Raw genomic sequence first — 24580 nt, 5'->3', positions numbered from 1 at the left:
ATGGAGGGTGTGACTCCATGAGAATCAAATACAGAAACATGAGCAAATGAAGCTGCAGTAACAGGTATGGTCATGAGTCTGTGGCTTGAGTGTCTGACACTGGATTGTGAAACTGAGCGTGTCCCAAGCATATGATCTAGTGAGGCTGAGTGTGCAAAGGCATGACATGGAGTGACAGCAAGTGCGTGGAAGCAAATGTGTGACACTGTGTGACCCTGAGCCTGACATTACATGTGTGATGCTGTGTAATGGTTGTGACAGTATGCTGTGTGCACACAGAGCACTGTGTAGTACACTGTCAGGGGAATGCACCGAAGGGTTCAGGCAGGAAAGTAACACCATCCAAAGGATAGTTTTAAAAGATTGCTCTGGTCTGGGCATGGTGGCTCATGCCTGTGGTCTCAGCATCTTGGGAGGCCAAGACAGGTGGATCACGAGGTCAGGAGTTGGAGACCAACCTGGCCAACATGGTGAAACCCTGTCCCTACTAAAAATACAAAAATTAGCTGGGTGTGGTCGTGGGCGCCTGTAATCCCAGCTACTCAGGAGGCTGAGGCAGGAGAGTCATTTGAACCAGGGAGGCGGAGATTGCAGTGAGCCAAGATTGCGCCATTGCACTCCAGCCTGGGCAACAGGGCAAGATTGTTTAAAAAAAAAAAAAAAAAAAAAAAAAAAGGATTGCTCTGCCCAGGCACAGTGGCTAACCCCTATAATCCCAGCACTTTGCGAGGTGGGTAGATCACCTGAGGTCAAGAGTTCAAGACCAGCCTGGCCAACATGGTGAAACCCCATCTCTACTAAAAATACAAAAATTACACAGGTGTGGTGTCAGATGCCTGTAATCCCAGCTACTCCGGAGGCTGAGACAGAATTACTTGAACCTGGGAGGCGGAGGTTGCAGTGAGCTGAGATTGCACCATTGCACTCCAGCCTGGGTGACAAGAGTGAAACTCTGTCTAGAAAAAAAAAATTGCTCTGGCTGCAGCGTGTGTATGTGTGCATGTGTGCACGTTGTGTGGCAGAGGAGGGGGGATAAATTACGGGATGCAGAGAGGAGGTGGGCAGAGCAATTGGAGGCTCCTGTAGCTGCCCAGGCAGAAGATGGTGCCTGTGCTGATGGGGTGGCAGAAGAGTTAGAGATAAGGACCAACTTTGGAGATATTTGAAAGTGGAAATGGCAGAACTTGCTGATGAATGAGAAGGTGAGCAAGAGGGAGAATCTGAGAACAACTTCCAGGATTCTGGCTTGAAGGACCAAGTGATGGATGGTGGAAATGTTTCTGAGATGGGCAAAGGCGGGGGGAAGGTCAGCACTAGTAGGGTGGGAGGACAAGGAGGCAGAATTTGAGTGAGCTATTTTAAGGACGTGTTAAGAATCATCCAGGTGAAGGCGTGCCTCAGGCAGTGGGGCCAGGCTGGGGATACACCTGGGGAGTTGACAGCCATGGAGAGTTTGTTAAGGTCCTGAATCTGGCTTGGATGACAGAGAAAGGGTGCTTGGCAACAGAAGAGGTGGGGACTTCGGACTGAGCCTTCAACCCTGCATATTCCATTGTCTAGAGGCTGGGAGGTGAGGAGGAGCAGCAACGAGACAGGAGGAGGGCCAGAGAGGCAGAGGAGACCAGGAGTGTGAAGCTGGAAGCCAAGAGAGGAGAGAGGCTCAAGGGAAGGGAGGGATGGTGTGTGGATGGTGCTGGCCCACAGGTTAGATGGGCACTGGAAGATCGTGCTGTGCTGGGCCCTGTGGAGGAGTCAGGCTGATGGGCTGGATCCAGAAGTTAGACAGGGCCTGGGTGAAATGGTGAGGGAGGTGAAGATGTGAGCCTGGAGAACCCTTTGGAGATGTTGGGCTGTGAGGGCTGCAGAGGACGTGGTCGCTGGAAAGGGAGATTACATTTTATCTTTTTTTTTGAGATGGAGTTTTGCTCTTGTTGCCCAGGCTGGAGTGCAGTGGCACCATCTTGGCTCACTGCAACCTCTGCCTCCCGGGTTCAAGTGATTCTCGTGCCTCAGCCTCCTGAGTAGCGGGGATTACAGGTGTGTGCCACCACGCCTGGCTAATTTTGTATTTTTAGTAGAGACAGGTTTCTCCATGTTGGCCAGGCTGGTCTCAAACTTCCGACCTCAGGTGATCCACCTGCCTCTGCCTCCCAAAGTGCTGGGATTACAGGCGTGAGCCATCCACCTGGCTGCCACATTTTTTAAATTATTATTATGGACAAGTTTAAGCAGACAAAATGCCAGAGAGAATAATAGAATAAACTGCCATATACGCATCACCCCAGTTCAACAATTGTTGGGATTTGGCCTCATTTGTTTCCTCTATTCCCCCCGCCCCACCTGTGCTTTCATTTTTTTTTTTTTTTTTGCTTAGGCTTAACATTTTTTGAATGTGGTAAGATATACACAGTCTAAACTTTACCATCGCAACCATTTCTAAGTGTATAGTTCAGCCGTGGTCGGTATATTCACACGGCTTTGCAACCAACCTCCGGAACCCTTTAATCTTCTCAAACTGAAACTCTGCACCTGTTAAACAGCAGCCCCATTCTCCCCCATCCCCAGCTCCTGGCACCCACCGTTCTACTTCCTGTCTCTATGACTTGAACTACTCCAGGTGCCTCAAGTAATTGGAATCATGTAGTATTTGTCTTTTTGTGACTGGCTTTTGAGTTTACTTAGCATAACGTCCACAAGTTTTATCCATGTTACAGCGTGTAACAGGGTTTCCTTCCTTTTATGGCCACATAGTATTCTGGCATATGGACAGACCGACACTTGGGTTGCTTTCACATTTTAGCTATTGTGAATAATGCTGCTATGAACATGATTGTACAAATATCTTTTTTATTTTATTTTATTTTATTTTATTTTATTTTATTTTATTTGAGATGGAGTCTTGCTCTGTCACCAGGCTGGAGTGCAGTGGTGTGATCTCAGCTCACTGCAACCTCTGCATCCTGGGTTCAAGAGATTCTTGTGCCTCAGCCTCCTGAGTAGTTGGGACTACAGGTGCATGCCACCATGCCCAGCTAATTTTTGTATTTTTAGTTGAGATGGGATTTCACCATGTTGGCAAGGATGGTCTCGACCTCTTGACCTTGTAATTCGCCCACCTCAGCCTTCCAAAGTGCTGGGATTACAGTTGTGAGTCACCGTGCCCGGCCCAGTGTACAAATATCTCTTCAAGATCCTGCTTCCAATTCTTTTGGATGTATACCTAGAAGTAGACTTGCTGAATCGTATGGTAATTCTATTTTTTAGTTTTTGAGGAACCTCCATACTGTTTTCTGTACATTTTTACATTCCCACTGACAGTGTACAAGGTTTTCAGTTTCTCCACATCCCTGCCAACACGTGTTATTTTCTGTTTTTTAAATTTTATTTATTATTATTATCTTGTATGGTAGGTTCTGGGGTACATGTACGGAACATGCAGGATTGTTGCATAAGTCCATACATGGCAATGTGGTTTGCTGCCTCCATCCCCCCGTCACCTATATCTGGTTTTTCTCCCCATGTTATCCCTCCCCACCCTCCCCACTCCCTGCTGTCCGTTCCCTAGGCCCCCCACAACTGACCACAGTGTGTGATGTGCCCCTCCCTGTGTCCATGTGTTCTCATTGTTCAACACCTGCCTGAGTGACAACATGCAATGTTTGGTTTTCTGTTCTTGTGTCAGAATGATGGTTTCCAGATTCAGCCATGTCCCTATGAAGGACACGAACTCATCGTTTTCTATGGCTGCATAGTATTCCACGGTGTATATGTGCCACATTTTCCCTGTCCAGTCTATCATTGATGGGCATTCTGGTTGGTTCCAACTCTTTGCTATTGTAAACAGTGCCGCAGTGAACATACATGTGCATGTGTCTTTATAATAGAACAATTTATAATTCTTTGGGTATATATCCAGTAATGGGATTGCTGGGTCAAATGGTATTATTTTTTTTAATGGTAGCCATCCTAATGGGTGTGAGGTGACATTTCATTGTGATTTTGATTTGCATTTTCCTAATGATTTGTGAGGCTGAGCGTCTTTTCATGTACTGGTTGGCCACTTGTGTATCTTTGGAAAAATGTTGATTCAAGTCCTTTGCCCATTTAAAAAATCGGGTTGTTTGCTTTTTTTGTTGTTGAATTGTAGGAGTTCCTTATATATTCCAGATATTACCTCTTTATCAGATAAAAGCTTTGCAAATATTTTTCTCCCATTTCTCAGGTTGCTTTGCTGAAATATTTTAAAGCAAATCCCAGACATGATGTCATTTCACCAAAGGTAGACTTTTTTTGTGGGGGGAGCTTTCCGGTGAAGACTGAAAAACCTGCTAGACAAATTCTAAAATAGCTGTAACATTGGATTTTTGTTTTTTAAGGCCAGGAGGTCCTGGATGATGCTGAAATGTAACAGTGACACACAGCTAGTGTGGGACTGTGTCTGATGCTGTGTGAGGGTGACATGGTGGCTTTGGGAACATGGGTGCGACCCTGAAGATGTGGGAGACCCTGAGTCAGAGTGGCAGCAGGTGATCACTGTGTATGTGCTCCTGTGAATCCCCAGTGATGTGGGACAGGTGGACACTGTGGACGCTGAAATGACTGTGCGTCACTGAGCACGTGGGACCTGCTGGGTGAAGGCCACAGGGGTCATGTCTCCTTGTGTTGTCCTGGTTGGTGAGTGTGACACAGTGCAGGACTCTGCATGGGAGTGAGAGGAACTGAATATAGGTGACACGGCTGCATGTGATTCAAGTGGGCTCAGCCCCAGCCTCAGCTGCTGACCATATGTGGGAGCATGGAGATTGTAGGGCAGATGAGGAGAAGCATTGAATGGGGACAGAAATGGTGTCTGTGCCCAGAGACGAGCTCCTCCCTGCTCTGAATACCCAGGAAGGGTTCCTGGGGGCAGACTGTGGGCACTTCAGCAGGATGTCGTAGGTGCTGATGAAGAGCAGGGCCTGTGGCGTCAGACAGCCTTGTCTAGGCTCTGACATTTAGCAAATCATTTTATCTCTTGAGCCTCAGTTTCCTCAAGTATAAAATGGGGGCTGTTGGGAGGATGACATGAAGCAGTGCTTGCGTGCACGCAGTACCTGGCACTTGGAAAATGCTCTGTGGTCTTTTGGGGAGCGGTAACCTCAGTGCCTGCACCCCAGGCCTCCAAATGACAGGAGCACCGGTGGGAGCACAGTGAGGGTGCACTGAGGGAGGTATCATCTTCTCTCACACCCACAGCCCTCCTCTCTCCCTCTCCCTCAACTTCTGTCCCCTCCTGGGTGTTGTCACCAACACCCCCTCCGCCCACTCACTCCTGCCCCCTCCTCTCCCCTGCTGTCCTCACCACTGTCAGCCTCCAGCCCAGGCTCCTGCAGCCTCATTCAATTAGGCCGATGTAATTTGCTCAAGAAAAAGCCCCATAATTTGGTTAATCACACCAGTAGGGGATCTGGTCTCGTAGGAGTGTTGGGGTGGATAGGAGTCCATGCCCACAGCGGAGGCACAGGTGTCGAAGTGCCTGTCTTTTGGGACCTCTACCCACTTCTCTGGGCTTCTTTCAGGAGCCAGCAGAATCCAGCTTGGGTCTATCTCAAACCCAGCTACAGAGGCCTTGAAACAGGAGGCTGGATTTCCTGGGTTCACTTGCATCCCTGGGACGGTCTCTGCCACTCTCTGGGCCTCAATCTCCCTTTCCAAAAATGGGAGTGGGATTGGGGGTTCTCAGAGGCCCCAGCTAGCCTAGCTCTGAATCCCAGCTCTGGCCAGTCCCTGTGTCTTCTGAAGTGCCTTCTCCTGGGCCTTGGGGAGGGAGCGCTGGAGGGTAGGTGGAGAGGACAGGGCCCCAGGGAAGTGGAGAGGGGTGAGTGTCCTCAGAGCCTCATCTGGGATGTGTCCACTGCAGTCCTATCGTCAGAGACCCTCTAGTTCCAGGCTGCACATCTGAAGGTGGGGCAGGAAGAAAGGGAGCTGCCCTTTCCTGGTCACCTGCAAGGCCAAAGCCTCTTAACTATGTGGGCTAGACCTTGCACAGCAGCTCCAGCAGAGGTGGGGTGGCACTGAAACTCAACCCGCTCTCCCTCACCAGGCCTTGCCCCTCCAACCCGCATCTGCCCAGAGGATTGGGCTCCCTTCTTATTAATGTCCACATAGGTGGCCCCACCCCCCTGCTGGGAGTCAGTTTAGGAAAAAGTTTGATGGCTCAGTTTAATCTTGTCAGCAGCTCTAGGGGAAGGGACCATTTTATGGATGAGGAAACCGAGCCCAGGAAGGTCCAAAGACTTGTTCAGTCCATGTGGCGTGTGGCAGGGCAGGCAGATGAGCCCACATCTGAGGGAGGGGATGGAAGAAGTGACAGGGGTGCACAGAGGAGAAGAATTAGACCCTCTCAGATTCCACCAGTCTCAGCCACACGTTCACTCACTCATTTGGAGACAAGGCTAGCCACCAGCACATTCACAGCCCCCTCAACAGCCGTGCACTCACTGCACCACTGTCACACGGACATCAAAGACCTGAATCGCATATGCATGGGCGCAGGCCCACATGGTCACCCCCACGTGCAGATGGCCAGTGCACACACGTAGACACAGGGTACTCACGTGTGTTTACACTCTCACAAACCACGTGGGTTACATGCTCCCACAGAAACACAGACCTACATACTTTCACACGGACATTCTCTCAGTGACCCAGGGAACATAGTCTGCCATGATCATGTGATGGCCCCTAGGGACACGCCCCTATGGACCACTAATGGGCAGCCTGCACATGTGCTTAGGTCACCAGCAAAGCGGGAGTTCTGCACAGAGTGAGAGGACAGGTCAGTTTTGATGAGTGTATCCAGAGTTCTGCAATCAGAAAAAACACACAAAAGCTATTTTAATTTTCTTTTCCAACATAAAATTTAGTTTGAATTGAATAGAGGGTCTGAGGGTCTGGTGGGAGGGCATCATCCTCTTTTCAGGGCTTTGGGGTTCTAAGGGACCCACAGATTCACAACAGTCCCACAAGATATCCCAGTGTGTGTGTGTGTGTGTGTGTGTGTGTGTGTGTGTGTGTGTGTGTGTGCGCGCGTGCGTGTGTGCATGCTCACGCTGGCTCCCGGATCCTCGGGATGTGAGGAGGGAAAGTAGGAGAGGTTCCAGAGACTCCGGATGTTTGTTCTCTGGCTTCCTGGGCCCTCCGAAGGCAAATAAATCTGGATGCTAGCCTGTCTGCCTGGAGGGCTGGGCTGGGTGGGGAGGTGGGCTGGGTGAGACCCTGCCTCAGCCCCTGCAGCCCCACTAACCGGGACCCTGTGTAAAGAGGCAGTGTGACCAAGGCCCATGGCCAGCTTCCCATGGGCTCGTAGACCCATCGCCTCCCCTCTTTGGGGCTTGGCTCTCTCATCTGAAAAATGGAGGTAGGAAGGAGGTGAGACTGGATGGGCTCTCCCCTGGAGACTGATTAGAGAGACAGAGACTCGGGGCATGGAGTCCAGAAAAGCCAGCCAAAGCTGGGGAGGGTACATGAAGGCGGCAGAGAAGGTCCGGGTCTGGGGGAGTGCGGAGGCCCCGGAGCCTGCCATGTCTCCCGCCAACTCTCTTTTTCACTGGTGGAGGATACTGTGACTTGGTGCCCCATCTGCTCTGGGTTCTGTGGCCCAGCTCCTTGCTTGCGCTGTGAGGGGGACGGGAGAGAGAGGAGGTGGGTTGAGAGTCCCAGTGATAAGAAGACAAGACCAGGGGAGAGGGCTGGGGGCTTCTGGAGGCCCAGAGCAGGAAGGACAGCAGAGGAGAAGAGAGGACACCACGGAGCAGGAAACGAGGAGCAAAGGCTGGGAGTAGGGAGGCTGGAGGGGTGCCGGGAATCAGGCTGGGGTGGTGCGAAGAGGCCTGAGGCCAGAGCAGGCAGAGCCGGATGGAGGGAGCAGCAGCCCCTCGCCCTTAGCCTTTGATGAGGTAAGGTGACCTGGAGCCCTGCTCCAGGCTGTGTGCTGAGCACTTTGCTTCCAACCTATCACTCTGGAGGAGGGATGGGGTATCCCCAGGAGTCATGACAGTCTTGTGCAAGGGAGGGACAGGGTCACATTTATGTTTAACAAAGTACTGCAGTGCGAGAGAGGAGCCGAGAGACCACTGCCCTGGGGAGCATGGTGGCTGGGACCCCATAAGCCAGGCATGCCCCGGGTGGACCCCACCCAGAAGATGGCTTATCCCAGCCTCCCCAAAAAGAAGGGCTATTTTTAGGAACAATAAAAGTGCTCACACATTCCTGCAGGGGCAGGGAGAGGGAATCGGGGCAGGAGTCAGTGCAGAAGAAGAGGGTGGACCCCGTTCTTCCCCCAGCTCTGCCTTGGTCTTCAGGGGCTTCCCCAGCCAACCCTGCCTCTCCAGTCCCCACCTGTCCCTGGGGTTCCCTTCCGGCTCTTATGTCTGTCCTTCTGCTTCTCAATTGTTCCTTGTTCTGTCCCCGTCTCTGTTTCTCATACTTCCACTTTTCCCCTCCCCCCTGGAGCTTGGGGAACAGCTGGGATGGGCCAAACTCTGACGAGAGAGAGCCAAATACAGTCACAGGAGAAAGCGGCAGGAGGCTGTGGGAGACATACACGCCGCGAAGTACAGACAGAGGGAGGCGGCCAAGCGCCCAGGAGGCTGAGAGGCAGGGAGAAAACGCTCTGGGACAGCCGGGGAGAGCCCCAGGGCAGGCGTCACTGGGCAGCCGGCCGCTGTGTCCTATTCTGTGTCTGAACCCTAAGACCAGCATGGCTGGGCCTACCCACTGTCTACCCCCACCAGCCCAGCCCAGGGCCGCCTTGCCTCCCCACCCTCTGCAGGCCCACACTAACCCTAGGCCAGGCTGCCTCTTTCAGCATTTACCTCCCATGAACAATGGACACTGGGGAGACGAGAGACCCAGTCTCTGGCCTGGAGACAGACACTCAGCCCTACCCCACATCTGAGAGGGCTCAGCCCATCCCCTGGCCAAGGCAGGTATTAGAGGGGCCCCAAAGGCAAGCAGGACTCTGGGACAAAGTGTCCTAGTGTGGCCCAAAGGGCTGGGCTGAAGCACAGGTCTCCTGGTTCCAGGTAGGAGCCTGGGTGAGTCCTTCCCTGCCTCCTCTAGCCTTAGTCTACCCCATCAGGCTGGGGATTGGACTCCATGAAGCCTGGGGCCCTGTAGACTCTGGTCCTGTGGGAACTCTCAGAAGGCCTGGGAAGAGGACAACTGACCACCCAGGAAGGCTTCCTGGAGGAGGTGACCTCACTCATGAAAGAAGGTGACGGTGACAGTGCTCCTCTTGTGGAAGAGCCCTCTCTCCTGACCTGCTGCTCCCACTCAGTCTGCACTGGGAGATGATCCTGAAGCACAAAGGGCCTCCTGGCCTGTGGAGGTGCCTGGGAGAGGTTGCCAAAGGCTCTCAGTGGGAGACACCCCATTCCTCCAGCTCCTTCTCTGAGATCGTCACTGTCCAGACTGGGGAGGCTTTGAGAGGTCTCAGCTCTCTCCCTTGCCTGGACCCTTCCTCCATACCTCTCTGATCCCTGATGGCATGTAGCCCTCACAGTCCAATACCCCTGGGCACACAGGAGTTCACCCAGTCATTTCATAGCTCAGCAAACACCTCCTGACACATGGGAGGGGCTGGTTAATGCTGGAGAGTCGGGGACAATCTCTCCCCTTCAAAAGCTCCCAGTCTGTTGTGGGGGCCGGATGGGAAAGGGTGGCACTGCATTGATGCACACAGTGCATGCCGTGGTTGGGGTAGGTGGGAGCCCCAGGCAAGAGGGTCAGACTTGCATGGAGAGGGAACAACAAACTCTCTCTGGAGGGGATCATTCCATTCATTCATTCATCATCCAGTCATCCATCCATCCATCCAAGTCTTCCTTTGGCCATCATTTCCTGAGGGACATAAACTCCCTTCTGACACTGGCTCAGCGGGCCACTCAGCATCCTCCTCCTCTTCTGCTGAAGCCGCCATGCCTGCCTCTCGGAGGCTCCTGGACTTGCTTTGTCCAGCTCCCAACCCACCCTGAGGGGGTAAGGCTGAGGAAGGTGTACAGACCTTCAGGGTCACCGGACTCAGAGCTAGAGGCCAGTCACCTCAGCAGGGCTCTTTCTCAGGGCACAGGCTCCCTGGAAGCAGGGCACTGTCCTTGCTTGCACACCCTTGGGGACTGGGAGCCCCCTCCATCCTGCTCAGTCTCTCTCGTAGTGCAACTCTGACTCACAGTGTGCCTGCATCTGCCTCCTTGTGACTGCCTTGCGCTGCCTCGTGGGCCCCAGGCCAGAGGACAAGGAGAGCTAGAATGCCAGGTGACCAGGACGACTGTGACGGCATGGAGAGAGGGATGCTGTGATGTGTTTGGGAGGAAGTCTGTGGCGTTGAGGAGAATGTGGGTGGCAGGAATGGGAGCCGCTGTTGGCTCTGGCCTGTAGATGAGGCAGCCGAAGGTGGGAGGGGTGGGAGGAGACCTGATCTGGCCCTGCCTTGCTTGATCTGATATCTGCCTCGAAGGGCCATCCTTCCCCTTTCCACACTCAGCTCCTGCCTCCCTCCCTCCACACACTCTGGCTGTTCCCTCCTTTCCTGACTCCAGACTGGGCGAGGGACTGAGGGGATCCCAGTGAGCCAGGCCCTTGGGGAACTGGTGGTGCAGGCGACCCTTGCCTGCCTTCTCCCTCTCTTTCCCTCTTCCCATTCCTTCACCCACCCCCAAACCTAGCTCCTCATGGATCCAATGGCGCTGGGGTCAATCAGGAGGGCATTTTGGAGGAGGCAGGAGCTGGAGTAGAAGCTGGGACCAGCTTGGGAAGGGCGAGAGGCCCGGGAGGAGCTGGCTGTGGACGCTGGAAGGGAGGAGCCAACAGTGTGGGGTCAGGCTCCTGTGGATGGTGACACCTCGGGAGGCGCCGGGACTGGCTCGGGTGTATTCTACAGTGCACGTGTCTCCAGTGTGGCTCGGAGGCTGGAGACGCGGCCCTGTTGGAGTAACAACTGAAGCCGGAGTCTGCGAAGGGTGGGCCGGAGGGTGGAGGGATGGGGTATAGAAGGGGGAAGGGGGAAGTAGAGGAGGGAGGGGAGGAAGAGAAGAGCGGGGAGAGGAAAAGGTCCCTGGCAGATCCTTCCCTTAGGGCTGGACACCTGCACTGTGAGTAGCCCCGTCCATACTCCCTTGTTATCCCTGTCTCCCTACCACTAGTTTCGCTGTCCTTCTACCCCAGCCTCTCCCTTCCACTGGGACCTTCCCTGAGGAGTCCCCTCATTGGCCGTTCTCACCTGAGCAAGGCCCCACCCCTCCAATCCTTAGACTGTATACCTGTATGATTGGGTGGCCCAAACAGGCACCTCCCAGGCTTGGAGGAGGATCAGAGATAGTGTCAGTGAGTCTCAAGGCGTGGTCCCCCGGACCGGCAGCAACCGTGTCATCTAGGAATGTTTGGAAATGCAAGTTCTTGGACCTCATCCCAGGTCTACTGTATCAGAAACCCTGGGGTGGGGCCAGCAATCTGCACTTTAACAAGCACTCCAGGTGGTTCTGGTGCACACGAAAATTGGAGAACACCTGGTGGAACCTCTAGCCACAGGAGGTACTTGGGAAGGGTACCTTCCCCTCTCCAAAGCCTGATGCCTCACTCAAGCAGGGCACTGACAGTTGGGCTAGTCCTGCTGTGACCTGGGACTCTGTCCTTCCTCCTTCTACAAACTAGGCCTCCCAAGGGTTGCTGAGCCTCTTTCCTCTATTCTCCTGACCCTGGTGCAGCTCAGCCTTATTGAGAAAGGTCTGCGGCTGCAAGATCTTTGCACTCACAGGCAGCTCCTCTTTGAGCATCTAAGGCACCAGTGTCTTTGAGAGGCGGCTCCTTGGCCAGGTGGCAGGCGTGGGCGGGTGGGGAGGAAGGAGGAGGAGCGGCCTTGTTCTGCTTCCTTGTCTCTGACTCTGCAGGCCGGGCGTGCTGTGAGGCTGCGAGGAAGCATAGCCAGCCTGGGTGCTGGGCTGAGGCTAGGGGCTGAGGCTCAGCGAAAGGGGGCTTCTTTGGTCTGAGCCTATAGGAGGCCTCCTTTGATGCAGTTCTGCCAGTCACCCTGACTGGGTAGCTGTGCTTGCTAGTGCCAGGCCTGTGCTGGGCACAGAGGTGGATGTGTTCTCCTGTGCCCTTGAAGGGCTCCATCCTCTGGGAAGATAAGGAATGGTGTCTATTGCCCACCAGAACAGGAGGCAGGAGGCAAAAGAGACATAGACGACACTTGCCTGGCACCCCCTGTTTGTCTCCTGCGCTGCCTTCCTGGGTTCCCCATTCTGTGGGCGCTCCTCTTGAGTCAGGTGCTTTCTCCCCGTGTTCTCAAGGTGACTATTTGGAGGTTTGTGGGAGGAGTGGGCTGGAGACACAGGAGTAGGTGGGAGCAGGAAGTATGCAGGAGAGAGATGGAGAGTGGGAGGAGAGGCTCTGAGAGGAAGAGGACGCGGAGGTGGGAAAAGACGTCAGGACTCCCGGAGAGGAACGGGAGTGCAGCCTGGGACATAGGTGGACGTCCACTGAGGGAGGCAGGGAGGAAGGTAGGGAGGTCCACCCAAAAGGAAGGAAAGGGAAGATGGACAGAGAGGGAGAGGCCTCCTCCCTTTAGAGAAGGGTACACCAAGGCCCAGAGAGAGAGAGGGCCTCAAAGAAGACCTGGCACACTCAGAGTTGCATGAATCAGTGTGGACGGACAGACCCAACTGCACAGCTGGAGCCTTGACTCTTGAGTTTGATGTTATTGTCTTGCTGTCGGCCAGCGTGATGGGCGCTGTGAGGCTTCCTTCCAGAGAAGGAGGCATGGGGCCAGTGCCAGGTAGTGGGGAGAGCTCCAGAGAACCCGTGGGGATGGGAAAAGGCACAGGGACTCATGGAGATGAAACAGGAGAGCAGCTTATGGCAGCAACCCCAACCCTCAGGAGGGGCGTTGGTCTTGTGCTTGTGGCTCCAGAGGGGATAAGACCAAGATCTCTGGTTTCATAGACTCTTAGGCTTTAAGAAGGACCTAAAAGTAATTTAGTCCAGACCTTCTCTTCTCCCCAGATAAGTGCAGAAATGCAGATCCAGCCCAAGGCTGAGCCCCAACCCTAGCTTCAGAGGAGGCCTGACTCAGAACAGGCTCCCCTTTCTTGGTACCTGGGGTGAATGAAAGAGAAGTGCTTGGGAATGGTGCTGTCTGTGGTGCTGACTGGCCCTACCTTGGACAACAGAGCTGCAGGTAGAACTAGGGAGAGCAGAAAGGCTCCATCTATCCATCTACCCACCCACCCAGCCACTTGTGTACCTGTCTACCCACCCATCCATCCACCATCCATCTATCTACCCCTCCACTCATTCATCTATCCACCCACCCTCTCATCCATCGAGCTTCATTGAATTAAACCACCAAACCATAGAGCTATATGCTGCAGAGCTAGAAAGACCTATTATTTAGTAATAAGAAAACTGAGTCTCAGAAGAGGAGGCTGCTGCTTAAGGGCACACAGAACTTCTGTAGTCAATCTGGGACAGGACTGCAAATTGCCACTCTTTTCTACACACCACAAGTTCTCCCCTTTGGTCTGGAAAATTGCCTGGTTGTTATGCTGATATCTATAGTGTTATTTGTTCCAAAAAGCTGTGAAGGCAGTAAATGTTACCTTCTTCATCCCATCTTGAGCCTGGTGTGTGTGTGTGTGTGTGTGTGTGTGTGTGTGTGTGGTGCAAGCCTAAGTGTGACCTTGTGTGTGCATTGAATATGTGATTGCCTTTGGTCTGTCTATGTGCGTTTTGTGTGAGGGCCTGTGCATATACACATATGAGTAGAGGCGTGTGCATGGCAATATATATTTGTGTGGCATGCGTATATGGGCATGTGAGCAGGTAAAGCTGTGTCTGTATTTTTCATTTCCTCTTCCTTTTAAGATTGAAGCTCCCTTACTTGAGCCTGGCTCCCCATCTGTGCCTCCAATTCAGGAATCTCCCCACTTCCCATTCTCAGCTGCTCCCCGCTGCTTCTCTCCTTCCTTCACTGACGCAGCCACTCTGCCCTCTAAGCCCACATCTCATGGGCTTTGCAATTTGAGCTATTTCCTCCCCTGAGGTGATGCAATGGGGGTGAGGTTGCTTTGAGATCTGGGGAAGATTCATGGAGGAGATGGCATTTGAGCAAGCCTTGAAGGCCCCTTGGAGTGCCACATCTAAAGTGGCCCTTCCCAGCTGCAGTTCCTGTACCCAACACCCTCCACTCCTGGGGCAGGCTGGGCAGGACCAGGAGATGGATTGACTGAAGGATCCCCGCAGAGAGCCTTGGGCTTCGTCGGTCACATCATCATCCAGTCCACTCTGGCATGGACGTGAAACCCTTCCCTGCTGCTGCTCCAGCTCTCCCCAACTTTCCTTTCCTGCTCTCCTTATTGCTATTACCCTGTGCTTGGCCTGAAAAGTCATGGAAAACTGAACAATCAGAGCAAAGGTCTGACAGGCACCCACCAATTCCAGTAAAGGACAGTGGAGGGCATTTCCCAATCAAAGCAAAGGGCAGGTTGAGGAGTCCACCAATCAGAACAAAGGACAGACTGTTCTTTCTGAGTCCCTACTAGGGTGGGAGCGGGGATCCCATGCTCAGCTGGAACCAGACAGGAGCTAGAGATCCAGAGGTTTGGGTTCTGGACCTGGCTCTGCCCTAACTGGCTGGCTGACCACAGGTAGATCATTGCTTCTCTTTGAACTTTGGCTTCCTCATCTGGCATATGGGGAGACTTAGCTGTCTGAAGTCTGTGGCTTTGAAGAATTTCTCCCCCTGTATCAGGCTCACTCCATCACCTGGGTCTCTCTTTCCCAAGTCCACAGCACATACGTCAGACTCCTCCGAGGGCAGGGCCTCTCAGGAGGTCAGCTTGTTGGCTCCTCTGCCTCCAGGCAGGAATAGACATAAACCAGCACCACCTTCTGCACAGTCCTTAGAGCCCCAGTCTGGAGAGCCTGCATCTGGAAGACCTTATTTTGGGAGTATTTGGGGCATCAGCTCTTCCTCCCCTTTTTGGTCTTCAGAATTGACCTTGGAAGGCCATAACGGCCTGTGTATATACTGTGTGCAGGTATCGCTAGAGCTCTTGCCCTGTGAATCTGGAAGGAGCTGTACCAGTGAGAATGCATGCATATGTGCATGTGCATGTGTGTTTGTGTTTGTGTGTGTGCACCTGGATGGTGTCCGAAGGCATGCTGGGATGTCTGCGAGGATGTGGGGTCTGTGGCTGTGTGGTGCTGAAGGTGTCTATGCTGTGACTCGGAGTGCCTAATGGTCAAAGGACAAGTGATCCAATTGGGTATTGTATGGTCTGGAATCAGCAGCTTCTAATGTCTGAGGGCAGACATCTTTCCTTAACCAAGATATGTGTCTTCATCCTTGAGCAGTGGGAGGTACCAAGGAAGCCTGGGTGTTGGGGAAAGTGATGCTGAGTAAGCATCTGGGGAGAAGGCCCACTGCTGCCCTCCTCCTGGGAACACAGGATTGGGTGAGGGTAGGGGAGGAAACTGCAGCCAGGAAGACCCAGAAGCAAAACTTGGAGCTGAAGCCTGGACACAAGGCTTCATTTAGAGCCCAGTGTGGAACTTTCTGACAAATGGGCATTCAGCCCATTCTTGAGCACCCTTGGATGGGAAGCTCACTTCCTCCCTCTCTCCTGGTGGCCTCTGCCTTTGTAGCATAGCCCTGCTTGGAAGAAGGTCCTTCATCCCACTAGACCAAGGCCAGCCTCCTGTGAAATCCTATGGGTTCCCAGGGTGTCCGTGGGGCCACAGAGTTCAGATCCCCCATCCAGGAGGGTCTGAGAGATTGGAGCTGGAGACTGATAACCCTGGGTCTCCTCTGCTGTAGATGAGGCATCACCAGGTTATCCAGTCTTAGTCACATGCAGGACTTGGTTCCAGTCCCCTCCTCTCATAGGTTGCCTCCTCTGGATGAGTCTCATCTGGTCAGCACCTGGGACACAATGAACGGGGGATGGTCTAACTAGACTATAGAAGTGGGGGAACTGTCACCTTCCCAACTGGGTTAACATACCTCTATTAATACGGCCTGAAGTTTGAGCATTTTTATTTCTTGTCAGTCATGTTTACGCTGTGAGCTCATACTGAGCTTGTGGTCTTGTAAGACCCTCAACCTCATGTCATGTTCACATGAATGGAGACCCAGCCATGTCTTGTTCATTTTGCAGTTAATCACTTTGCTTTCTGAACACAGACCCAGCCTTCCACTGGGAAGACATCTGAAAGGACTTCCAAGGGCTTGCGGGAGGGCATGGCTGGTGGATGGTATGAGTCATGATCTTGCCTTGGCCCTCGTTTCCTTTGTTCTGTTACCTTTCTCTTTGATCCCCATGGCTCTGGCTAAGTTAATAGAGCGAGAAGCAGGGACTTTTGTCTCCGTTCCGGCTCTGCAAGGACGAGCCCTGTTCCTGGGATGGGAAGGCTGGGAGGCAGTCAAGGCTGACATCTCCTTCTCCTCTAGTTGCCAGGGGAGGCCCAACCGTTCTCCCGCCTTATGGGTAATGCACCCCATGGACTCTTGCGACTCTCATCCCAGCCCCTCACTAGGCTGGAAAATGAGACTAGGTGAGACCACCTCTCTTCTAGGGAAAGTGAGTGTGACCCAGCTTCAGCGGACATTCAGCTGAGCATCTAGTCCGTGCTGGGCATTCTGCGAGGCACTTTTAGTGCTCTGTTTCATTTTTATTTTCATTTTTAAGGGCTCAATTTCATTTTATCTTTATGTCAGCCTGTAGGGGGCAGTAGCCCCAGCTGCTTCCAACTTACAGATAGGAGACTGAGGCTCAGTGACTCAACCAGGACACTCACTGCTCATGCTGAGTGGAGCTAGGACTCAAATTTGGATATTTTTTTTTTTTGTTTGCTTGTTTTGCTTTAATTTGGAGGCTGGTGGTTTCCCTACCATGCCAGAATTGTCCTCGACTAGAGAACAAGAGACCTGGAGTCTAGGCCAGGCTTGACCTGTTGACTCACTATGAGGCCTTTGCTAAGTCCCTGGTCCTTCTCTGAGCCTCAGTTTCCCCACCTGTAAGATGAAGGTACTTGGACATTCTTTGATCTTAAGACTGTTTGATTTCAAGATCCTAAGATCCTGGAATTCATCTGCCTCCGAGCCTCAGGCTCTGGTCTAAGCTGGGGGGTTCTGCTCACAGTCGTTTGGGCAGGTGGGGCTGCCCTGGCCGCCTGGCAAAGCCCCTCACTGCCCTCTCCTCTCTTTCAGGATGCTTTGCTGAGTCTAGGCTCTGTCATCGACATTTCGGGTCTGCAACGCGCTGTCAAGGAGGCCCTCTCAGCTGTGCTCCCCCGAGTGGTAGGTGCCCACCCTTGCCCCACGATTTCCACCCCACCCCCCAAGTCTTTGACCAGCTGTATGCTGTACCTCACCCAGGGCCAAGGAGGAAGGAAGAGGCAGGGTCCCTACCCAGAGGATCTTCATGGGGAAGTGAAGGGTCTGGGTGGGTGTTCTGAGACGGTTTTCTGGAGGAGGAAGCCTGAAGCTAAGCACTAAGGAGTGAACTTGCATAGGAATCCTGCAATGGGTGAGCCAGAAGGGGCTTAGAGTTCAAGTGGAAAAGCTGTGTCTCAGATAATGAAAGGTATTCACCTAGGATAACAGGACGTGATGGACTCAGGTGGGTTTTGGAATACATGCAGCAGGAGAAGTTGAGGGTAGACATGTAGAAGAACTTCCTGGAAGCCAGGTCTGGGAGGTGCTAGAATAGGGCTCAGCTTTGACAAATAGAACTGCATTAGGTTAAAGCGCCCTGCCTGGAGCCAGGAGGCTGGAAAAATCGCCTCTGGCAGCCTTTTCGTGGCTTTCTGTCTGTCCTATCCCAATATCATGGATGGGTTGCAGGTTTGGGGCAGATGGAGGGCGGTGATCATGGTTGCCTGAGCCCAGAGTACCTTACTGGGGAGATTGTGCCCCTCATCAGATGCTCTAGGCCACTCCCCAATCTGGATCAATGGCCACTGTTCAAACCTTTGGCAGGAGGATGGGTAAACCAGCCCTTGAGGCCTAAAGTAGCAGGGTGCCAGTTGTGCCAGATAGAGGGAAACAAGGGACTTTTGGAGCCTGGGAAAAGGAGTCTGATCAAGTCTAAGGGACATGGAAGACTTCCTGGAGGAGGAGGTGCCCTGACTGAGTCCTGATAGCCTTGAACGTCCTCTTCCCTACTCTAACCACCACCAAGGGCAGCCTCTGCTCCAGGAAATATGGCCAACTCAGAATGCGACCTTACCATCCTGCCAGAGCCCATTGTCCCTGAATCTGCTTGATGGATGAACCACCAGAGGCCCAGAGAGGGAGGGCACTTGCCCCAAGGTCACACAGCATGACAAGGATAAATGGGACTTGGCATCTAAGCACCCCCATTCCCTCTCCTTAGCTCTGCCTTCCCCAAACCTCCTAGAAGTTCAGAGCCCAGGAGGAGGGCTAATGAGTGAGCTTTATTGAGTGTGAAATTGGTAGGAAGTGGGTGATGTGTTGGCGCCCAAAAATAAATCCTCCCGGAGAAGGATGGGACTGAGGCAACATCTGGCCTGGGATGGAGGCACATCTGGAAAGGGAGGGTGGTGGAAGCTGGCAGGTCGGTTTTCGCTGGGCTGCCCCGAGAGCCTCTGTGGTCACCAAAGCTGCCCGGGGCGGGAGGAGGAAGTGACTGGCTCTGTTTCACAGGCAGGGTGCCCTGGTGGCTGTGCCAGCCTAGATGCTCTACGACAGATTAATTGTCTCCCCAAAGCTGGGGGCTGGGATGACAGCTGTGGTCCAGGTTCCTGGGACAGTGGGAAATGTCAACCCTGGCCCACCCAAGAGACCTATATGAGGTAGGGAAGCCCTGACTTTCGGAAGCCCTGGTTTGATTGCACGGAGGGGCTCAGCCCCCAGTGAGGTGAGGGAGCTGAGGTCTGCTCTGCTGCCCCCACGGAGGGGAGTGGAGATGGGGAGGGGACCCCCGCCCAGGGAGGAGAGCTGCTAGCACCTGGCTTCCTCATCAGCACCCATTGTGGCAGGCAGCCCCGAATGCAGATGGTGCTGATGTGTCTGAAATGGTTCCCTCCTTCTCTCCAATAGACTCAGCTAATTTTAACCTAGAGGGCTGAGAGTGAGGGGGTGGGAGACACACGGACATCCGGAAGTGAAGCGAGAATTTGTCCCCCTCTGCTCCCATGGATTACCCACCCCTCCCTCTGCCTGGGCAGGATTCCACGTGACCTGGGGTTGTCTCTTAACCTCTTTGGGCCAAATACCTCAGGCCCCTCCCAGGCTGCTGGAAGAGCTGAATGACAAGAAGGAGGCTAGATATAGCCGAGGAGTGGGCGGCCTCTTCCCACAGAGTTCTTTATCCCTGAACTTCCCACTTAGGTTTCCTTCCAGCCAAACAAGAGGGTGTCTGCCCCTCTCACTCCCCTCGGGCCTTGTTATCCCCACCCCATGCCATACCCACCACTGAACCTGGCTCAGTGTCTCTGGAGGTAGTGGCTGGGCATCTCTTGGGGATTAGGAGGAGGTGGGGGCTGGCTGGGGACAGCCGATGACAAGAGTGGCTAGCAGGATTGTGGACTCTCAGAGTCATGGAAGGCAACTGCTTCTGCTCAGAAGGATTCCACACTTACTGAGGGTGGGCCTTCAACACGTACTCCACTGTCACCTCCTCCTGAAGCCCTCCAGGATACCCTCAGCTGGGAGGCAAGCCCTTCTCCACTGTCCCACAGAGAAACAGCAGAGTTGCGGGCAAGGATGTGTTGCATGGGGGTTGGTCAGGGATCCCTAAGAGTTGCCAGTTCTGCTTGGAAGGAATGTGGATTTTTGCCTGTAGGTCAGGGAGGGCAACTGCTTCTGCCAAGACATGGCCTGGAACTGAGGCCAGAGCTGCTCTGGGCCCTTGGGGAGGGAGGATTGAAGAGCAAGAGCTTTGATCTCCCTCTGAGGAGTAATCAGTCCAAAATACAAATCTGCTCAAGTCTCCCTGCATATATCCTGCTCTGCCCCGAGTTCTGTTTGTAAGGCCCATCCCACTCAGCCCTGATACCTCGGGCCCAGCCCCCGTGCCCCTCCCCTCACTGTCTGTTCCTAAATGCTCCATGCTGTATACACCTCTGGACCTACCTGTGTACCTGCTACGAGGCCTGGGAGCCCATTCTGTACCCTGCACACTCCCTGAATGTGTCTAATTCCTACTCAGTTACAGCTGGGAGGTCACTTCCTCCAGGAAGCCCTCCCCAGGCCCCACGGAGGATGGTGCAGTGGCCTGCTCTGCGCTCCTCCCTGGCTGGGGTTATGGGTGTGTGGTTTCTCGTAGAGTTGAAGGAGGGGCACTTCCTAGAGCATTCCGAGCCCCATCCCTAGTACAGCTCAGAGTGGATGCTCAGTTACTGTTTGCTGAATGCCCGAGGCTGGAGTCAGGCAGGGAAATGTCCCCGGGTGGGAGGTGATTTGTCTGCACCTTCAGCCCTTCAAACTCTTTGCCTGGCATGTTAAATTTTGGGTGGTAAAGACAGTCGCATCTTTACTGAATCACTGCCTGCTTAGAATCCCTTCCAAGAGGAGGGGGTGAAGCGTTCAGTCCACCAGGTGTTTTGCCGCCCTGGCTGCATCTTAGAATCACCTGGAGAGTAAAAACGAACAGATCAATGACAGAGCTCCACTCCCACAGGGTCCACGACTTTGCTACGCAGACCCCTGTGTATAGGCGGGGACCGGGTGGTTGGGAGGGCCTCTCCGCAGGGCCTCATCGGTGCCTTCTGTCCTAGGAAACTGTCTACACCTACCTGCTGGATGGGGAGTCCCGGCTGGTGTGTGAGGACCCCCCACATGAGCTGCCCCAGGAGGGGAAAGTCCGGTGAGCCATTCTCTGCACCCCCATTGCCCTCTTGCAAGGCCAAGGATTCTCAGGGCTGAGGCGTCGTCCAAAGTCATCTGGTCTGACCCTCCCAGCCTTGGTCCCAGCCTTCCTGCCAGGTGGGCTTTCTTGGCCTGGTTGCTGACCCTAGCATAAAGGACAGAAGCAATATCTTCTCTCTGTTGGGGAAATGGATATGCACAGAGAAAGTACCAAGTGATGGTAAATTTTCTCCTTCTAATTGCTTCTAAATGGCTGTGGCCTCCTTAGAGCGGAGTCTCAGAATGTCGGGGCTATGGTGTCTACCAGTTAGAAAACCAGCATGCTGTGAGAACCACTGTGAGGCTGGACTTGGAATCCCAGCATGCTGGGCCTGCAGGAGCCACCTCCTTGTATCTGAGAACAGAGAGATCAGAGACAGTGTCCTGCTGAGGGTTCTGGAGCCCCACGGCCTGGGTTCAAATCCCAGCTCCCTGTTTGCTAGCTGTGTAACCTTGGGCAAATGACACAACCTCTCTGTGCCTCAGTGTTGTTTGTGAAATGGTGATAATAATGGTACTTACAGGATTGTGGGGAGGATTAAATGTGTGTAACACATGTGAAGTATTTAAATCAGCCTGATCCATGGTGAGGACTATCTGTTGGGGATTACCATTGTGAGAGAATGCTGGAATCACTGACTTCAGGATCACGGGATCAGTGCACTTGGCCCCCCGATACCTTGATGCCCATTTAATTCAGTCTCCTCATCTTCAAGATGGGTAGATACCATGAGACATGACCAAGGCTACATGCCAGGTAAGAGGCTGAGCCAGGCCTAGGACTTGGGTCTTGTGGCTCCTGGCTGTGCAGGGGACAGTGAGAGGAAGTGGAATTTATCAGAGAGAAAATGGTGGGGGCCGAATGCTGCTGGGAGGAGGCAGGCTCTAAAGGATGTGGCCATTGCCTGCTAAGCACTGAATGCAGGGCCATTGTGGGGCCCAGGGAGCACTGGGCAGGGAGCTGAGGGCAGAGTGGGCACCAGTGGGGGTGTCCCCAGAAGGCAGCTCTCTACCCCTGCGAGGAGGGCTTTTCCAATAGGCCAAGTGGTCCAGGGATGTGGCTTTTTCAGGTAGCAACTGAGCCTGGCAAGCCACACACCTTTCACAGGGCCGTGGAAAGAATTCCTGTTTGGGGATGCTGGAATCGTGGTCCTGAGGCCTTTCCTGGTGCTGGAAATCCTGGTTTCCAGGATGCTGGCCTCTTTCCCCGGCCCCTTTCCTGTGGAAGGAGTTGGTTCCGCTCTGATAGCCCAGAGCCTTCCCATCTCCTCTTCTCCCACTGAGCTCCTTTCACCTTCCCCTAACAACTTCTCCATCAAGGAGTGTGGGAACAAAGCCACGACCTCCCTCTGTAGTCTCATGTCCCATCTGGAAGAGGATGGGACAGCGCTGAAAGGTCTTTAGAATCTCAAGGGGAAAAACGTGCTCATGTCCCCTTTCTCCTCGAATTCTAAAGAACTGAGTTCTCCTCCAGCAACCCCCACCTCTAATTCTAAAGAACTGCTTTATATGAGTTCCACTCCTTTAGAAGGGCTCCTCAAAGCAGCCTGGAAGGCCTTCCTGGGAGGGAGGCAGGAACATAGGCTCGGGAGGCAGCGGAGCAGCCTGCAGGTGTGCTTTGCCCCAGACCCTGCGTAGGATCCCCTCGGCTGTCTGGGTGTGCGGAGCTGGTGCGTGTCTGCGATGCAGGCATCTTTGACAGGGCTCAGATCCTTGCCATCAGCTGCCCTTTCAGCATCCTCCCTCCAACCACTCAGACTCTGTCAGGCCTTTGGAAAAAATACAAAAGAAAAGCAATTAAAAGTGAATGTTCAAATGCAATTAGCCCAGAGCTCGGTGGAGGTGGGGAGGCAAGTGCCTGCTGGGAGACTTGGCGAATGCGGGAGGAGGGCCAGGGGATGAGAAGGGAGGAGGGTGAGTGCAGTGAGGACCTCTCAGGGGATACCTGTCATCAGGGGCAAGGACTGGGATGAAGGCCCAGGCCCAGTGCTCCCTCTGGTATCTGAGCTCTGCTTGCCCACCTTGGTGCCTGGTGTCTGGTGGTGAGCCCACCTCCACAGTTAGGGCAGAGAGGCCCCAAGACTGGTTTGGCCCTCAGGAGCTCCCAGCAGGATGCGGACTTGAGACCCAGGTATATGGAAGAGGGAAGAGCACTGGAATGGGGTTCAGACAGGTCTGGATTTTAGCTTGGCCACATCCCTCTATCTCTGCGTTCCTACCTGAGGGCCTGTCCGTTGGCTTAATGAGGTAACAGGTGCCAAGTTCTTGGCACAGTGCCCAGCACACAGTAGGAGCTCAGCGATTGCTACTTGCACCTTGCCAAGTTCCAACCAGTGATTAGCCTTGGGTGACCTTGAGAAAACGACTTCCCTCCTGGCCTCAGTCTCTTTTTCTGTGAAATGGGTGGGGTTGGGTACAGGGGCCTTTCGATGGTGACCTCTGTGGCTCTGATCCCCCCAGGAGGGAGAGGAACCGGCCTGCAGCTGCCGTGGAGCCTGAGGCTCTAGCAGTGCCTGAGGAGGCGGGGGTGCGGGGAGGGTGCTCCTCCAGGAAACCCTGGACGGCTGGCAAACAGCAGCAGGTGTGACGTGGAGGCTGGATCATAAAGACAGATAAGGAGGCCCGACGAAACGGGCAGGGAATGGGCTCAGGGCAGTGTCGGGAGAGGAGGGTGGAGAAGCGTCCAGGTGGAGTGAGGCGGCCCCGCCAGTTCCCAGCCCCACCTGCCCCTTCTACCCCGCTCTGTGGACTCTCAGATGCCCAGCTGCATCCCCCCGGTGTGTTTGGCTTTTCTGTCTTCTTGTCTCACAAGGGCTGCTCGCTTCCTTGCAAAGCCTTCCATGCTCCACTTTCATTTCAGCCAATCCCATTTTACTTATCTTTCGTGGCCTGGCCAGAAGCCCTCTTGGGGAAACCTGCTCCGCAGCTCCCGGACACTGAGAAGGATCCAAGTTTCAGGAAAGGGGCCTGGGCCATAGTGCCCTCACTTAGGGATGGGTGTGCCCACAGGAAGAACCCTGGGCCAGGAGTCGGAGACCTGGAATCCAGGACAACACGACTGCAATCACAATCCCATGCCCTCTCCCCGGGCCTTTTGTAAAATGACAGGCTGGACATTCTGATGTTGAGGGCTGGTGAGGCTCTGAATTGTAAGGGCTGCAAAGGGCCTTAGGGCTGGAGAGGAGAGGATCCTGGAAAGCTGCCTGGGCCAGGGTCTTCCTGGAAGGAGGCTTCACTTCCCTCTTGTTGGTACCCCACCTCCATCTCCCAGCCTGTTTCAGGCCCAGCTCTGCCGCCTTCCTCTTCTGGTGTCTCCTGCTATCTTAAAGCCTCTGATTACCTGCTGCTGAGTGCAGCGAAAATCTCATGCCTTTCAGCAGCACCTGAAGCACCCACTGCCTCTACCCCAGCCCAGGCTGGCTGTCTGCCTCCACTACCATTTTGGGGTCCCAGGACCCATCCCTAAGAAATTTCTTGCCCTAAGGGGACCAGGTCTTTCCTTACAGAATCTGGCCATCCCTAGGGTTTGTCTCTGAGGACACTGGGAACTGTATGCTCTCATCTTGGGATCTTCACATACTAGGGGAAGGAGGGGAGAAGACGTCCATGTCCTGGGGGCTCAGTGAGGTGGGGGCTCAGCCAGGGGATGGGGGCTCAGTAAGGGGATGG

At 53.9% G+C, this 24580-nt stretch overlaps 1 protein-coding gene and 1 non-coding gene across 5 annotated transcripts in view; one reads left to right on the top strand and one right to left on the bottom strand.

Moving 5' to 3' along the window:
- The window catches only part of PDE2A (phosphodiesterase 2A), a 100184-nt gene that overhangs the window by 49985 nt on the left and 25619 nt on the right, over positions 1-24580 (top strand). For all 4 annotated transcript variants that reach the window (XM_017533095.2, XM_017533097.2, XM_017533096.2 and 1 more), the window contains 2 exons: positions 17249-17338; positions 20782-20870. In XM_017533095.2, the coding sequence (XP_017388584.1) occupies positions 17249-17338; positions 20782-20870 (179 nt within the window). The remainder of the gene's footprint in view (positions 1-17248; positions 17339-20781; positions 20871-24580) is intronic.
- Positions 4298-4359, bottom strand: LOC119471959. Its single transcript, XR_005201060.1, has one exon. It is a non-coding gene; the product is annotated as a U7 small nuclear RNA (small nuclear RNA).

The sequence above is a fragment of the Cebus imitator genome, unplaced genomic scaffold, assembly GCF_001604975.1.
Source record: "Cebus imitator isolate Cc_AM_T3 unplaced genomic scaffold, Cebus_imitator-1.0 Scaffold79, whole genome shotgun sequence".
NCBI classification, from domain to species: Eukaryota; Metazoa; Chordata; class Mammalia; order Primates; family Cebidae; genus Cebus; species Cebus imitator.
This window is presented reverse-complemented; position numbering and strand designations above follow the sequence as displayed.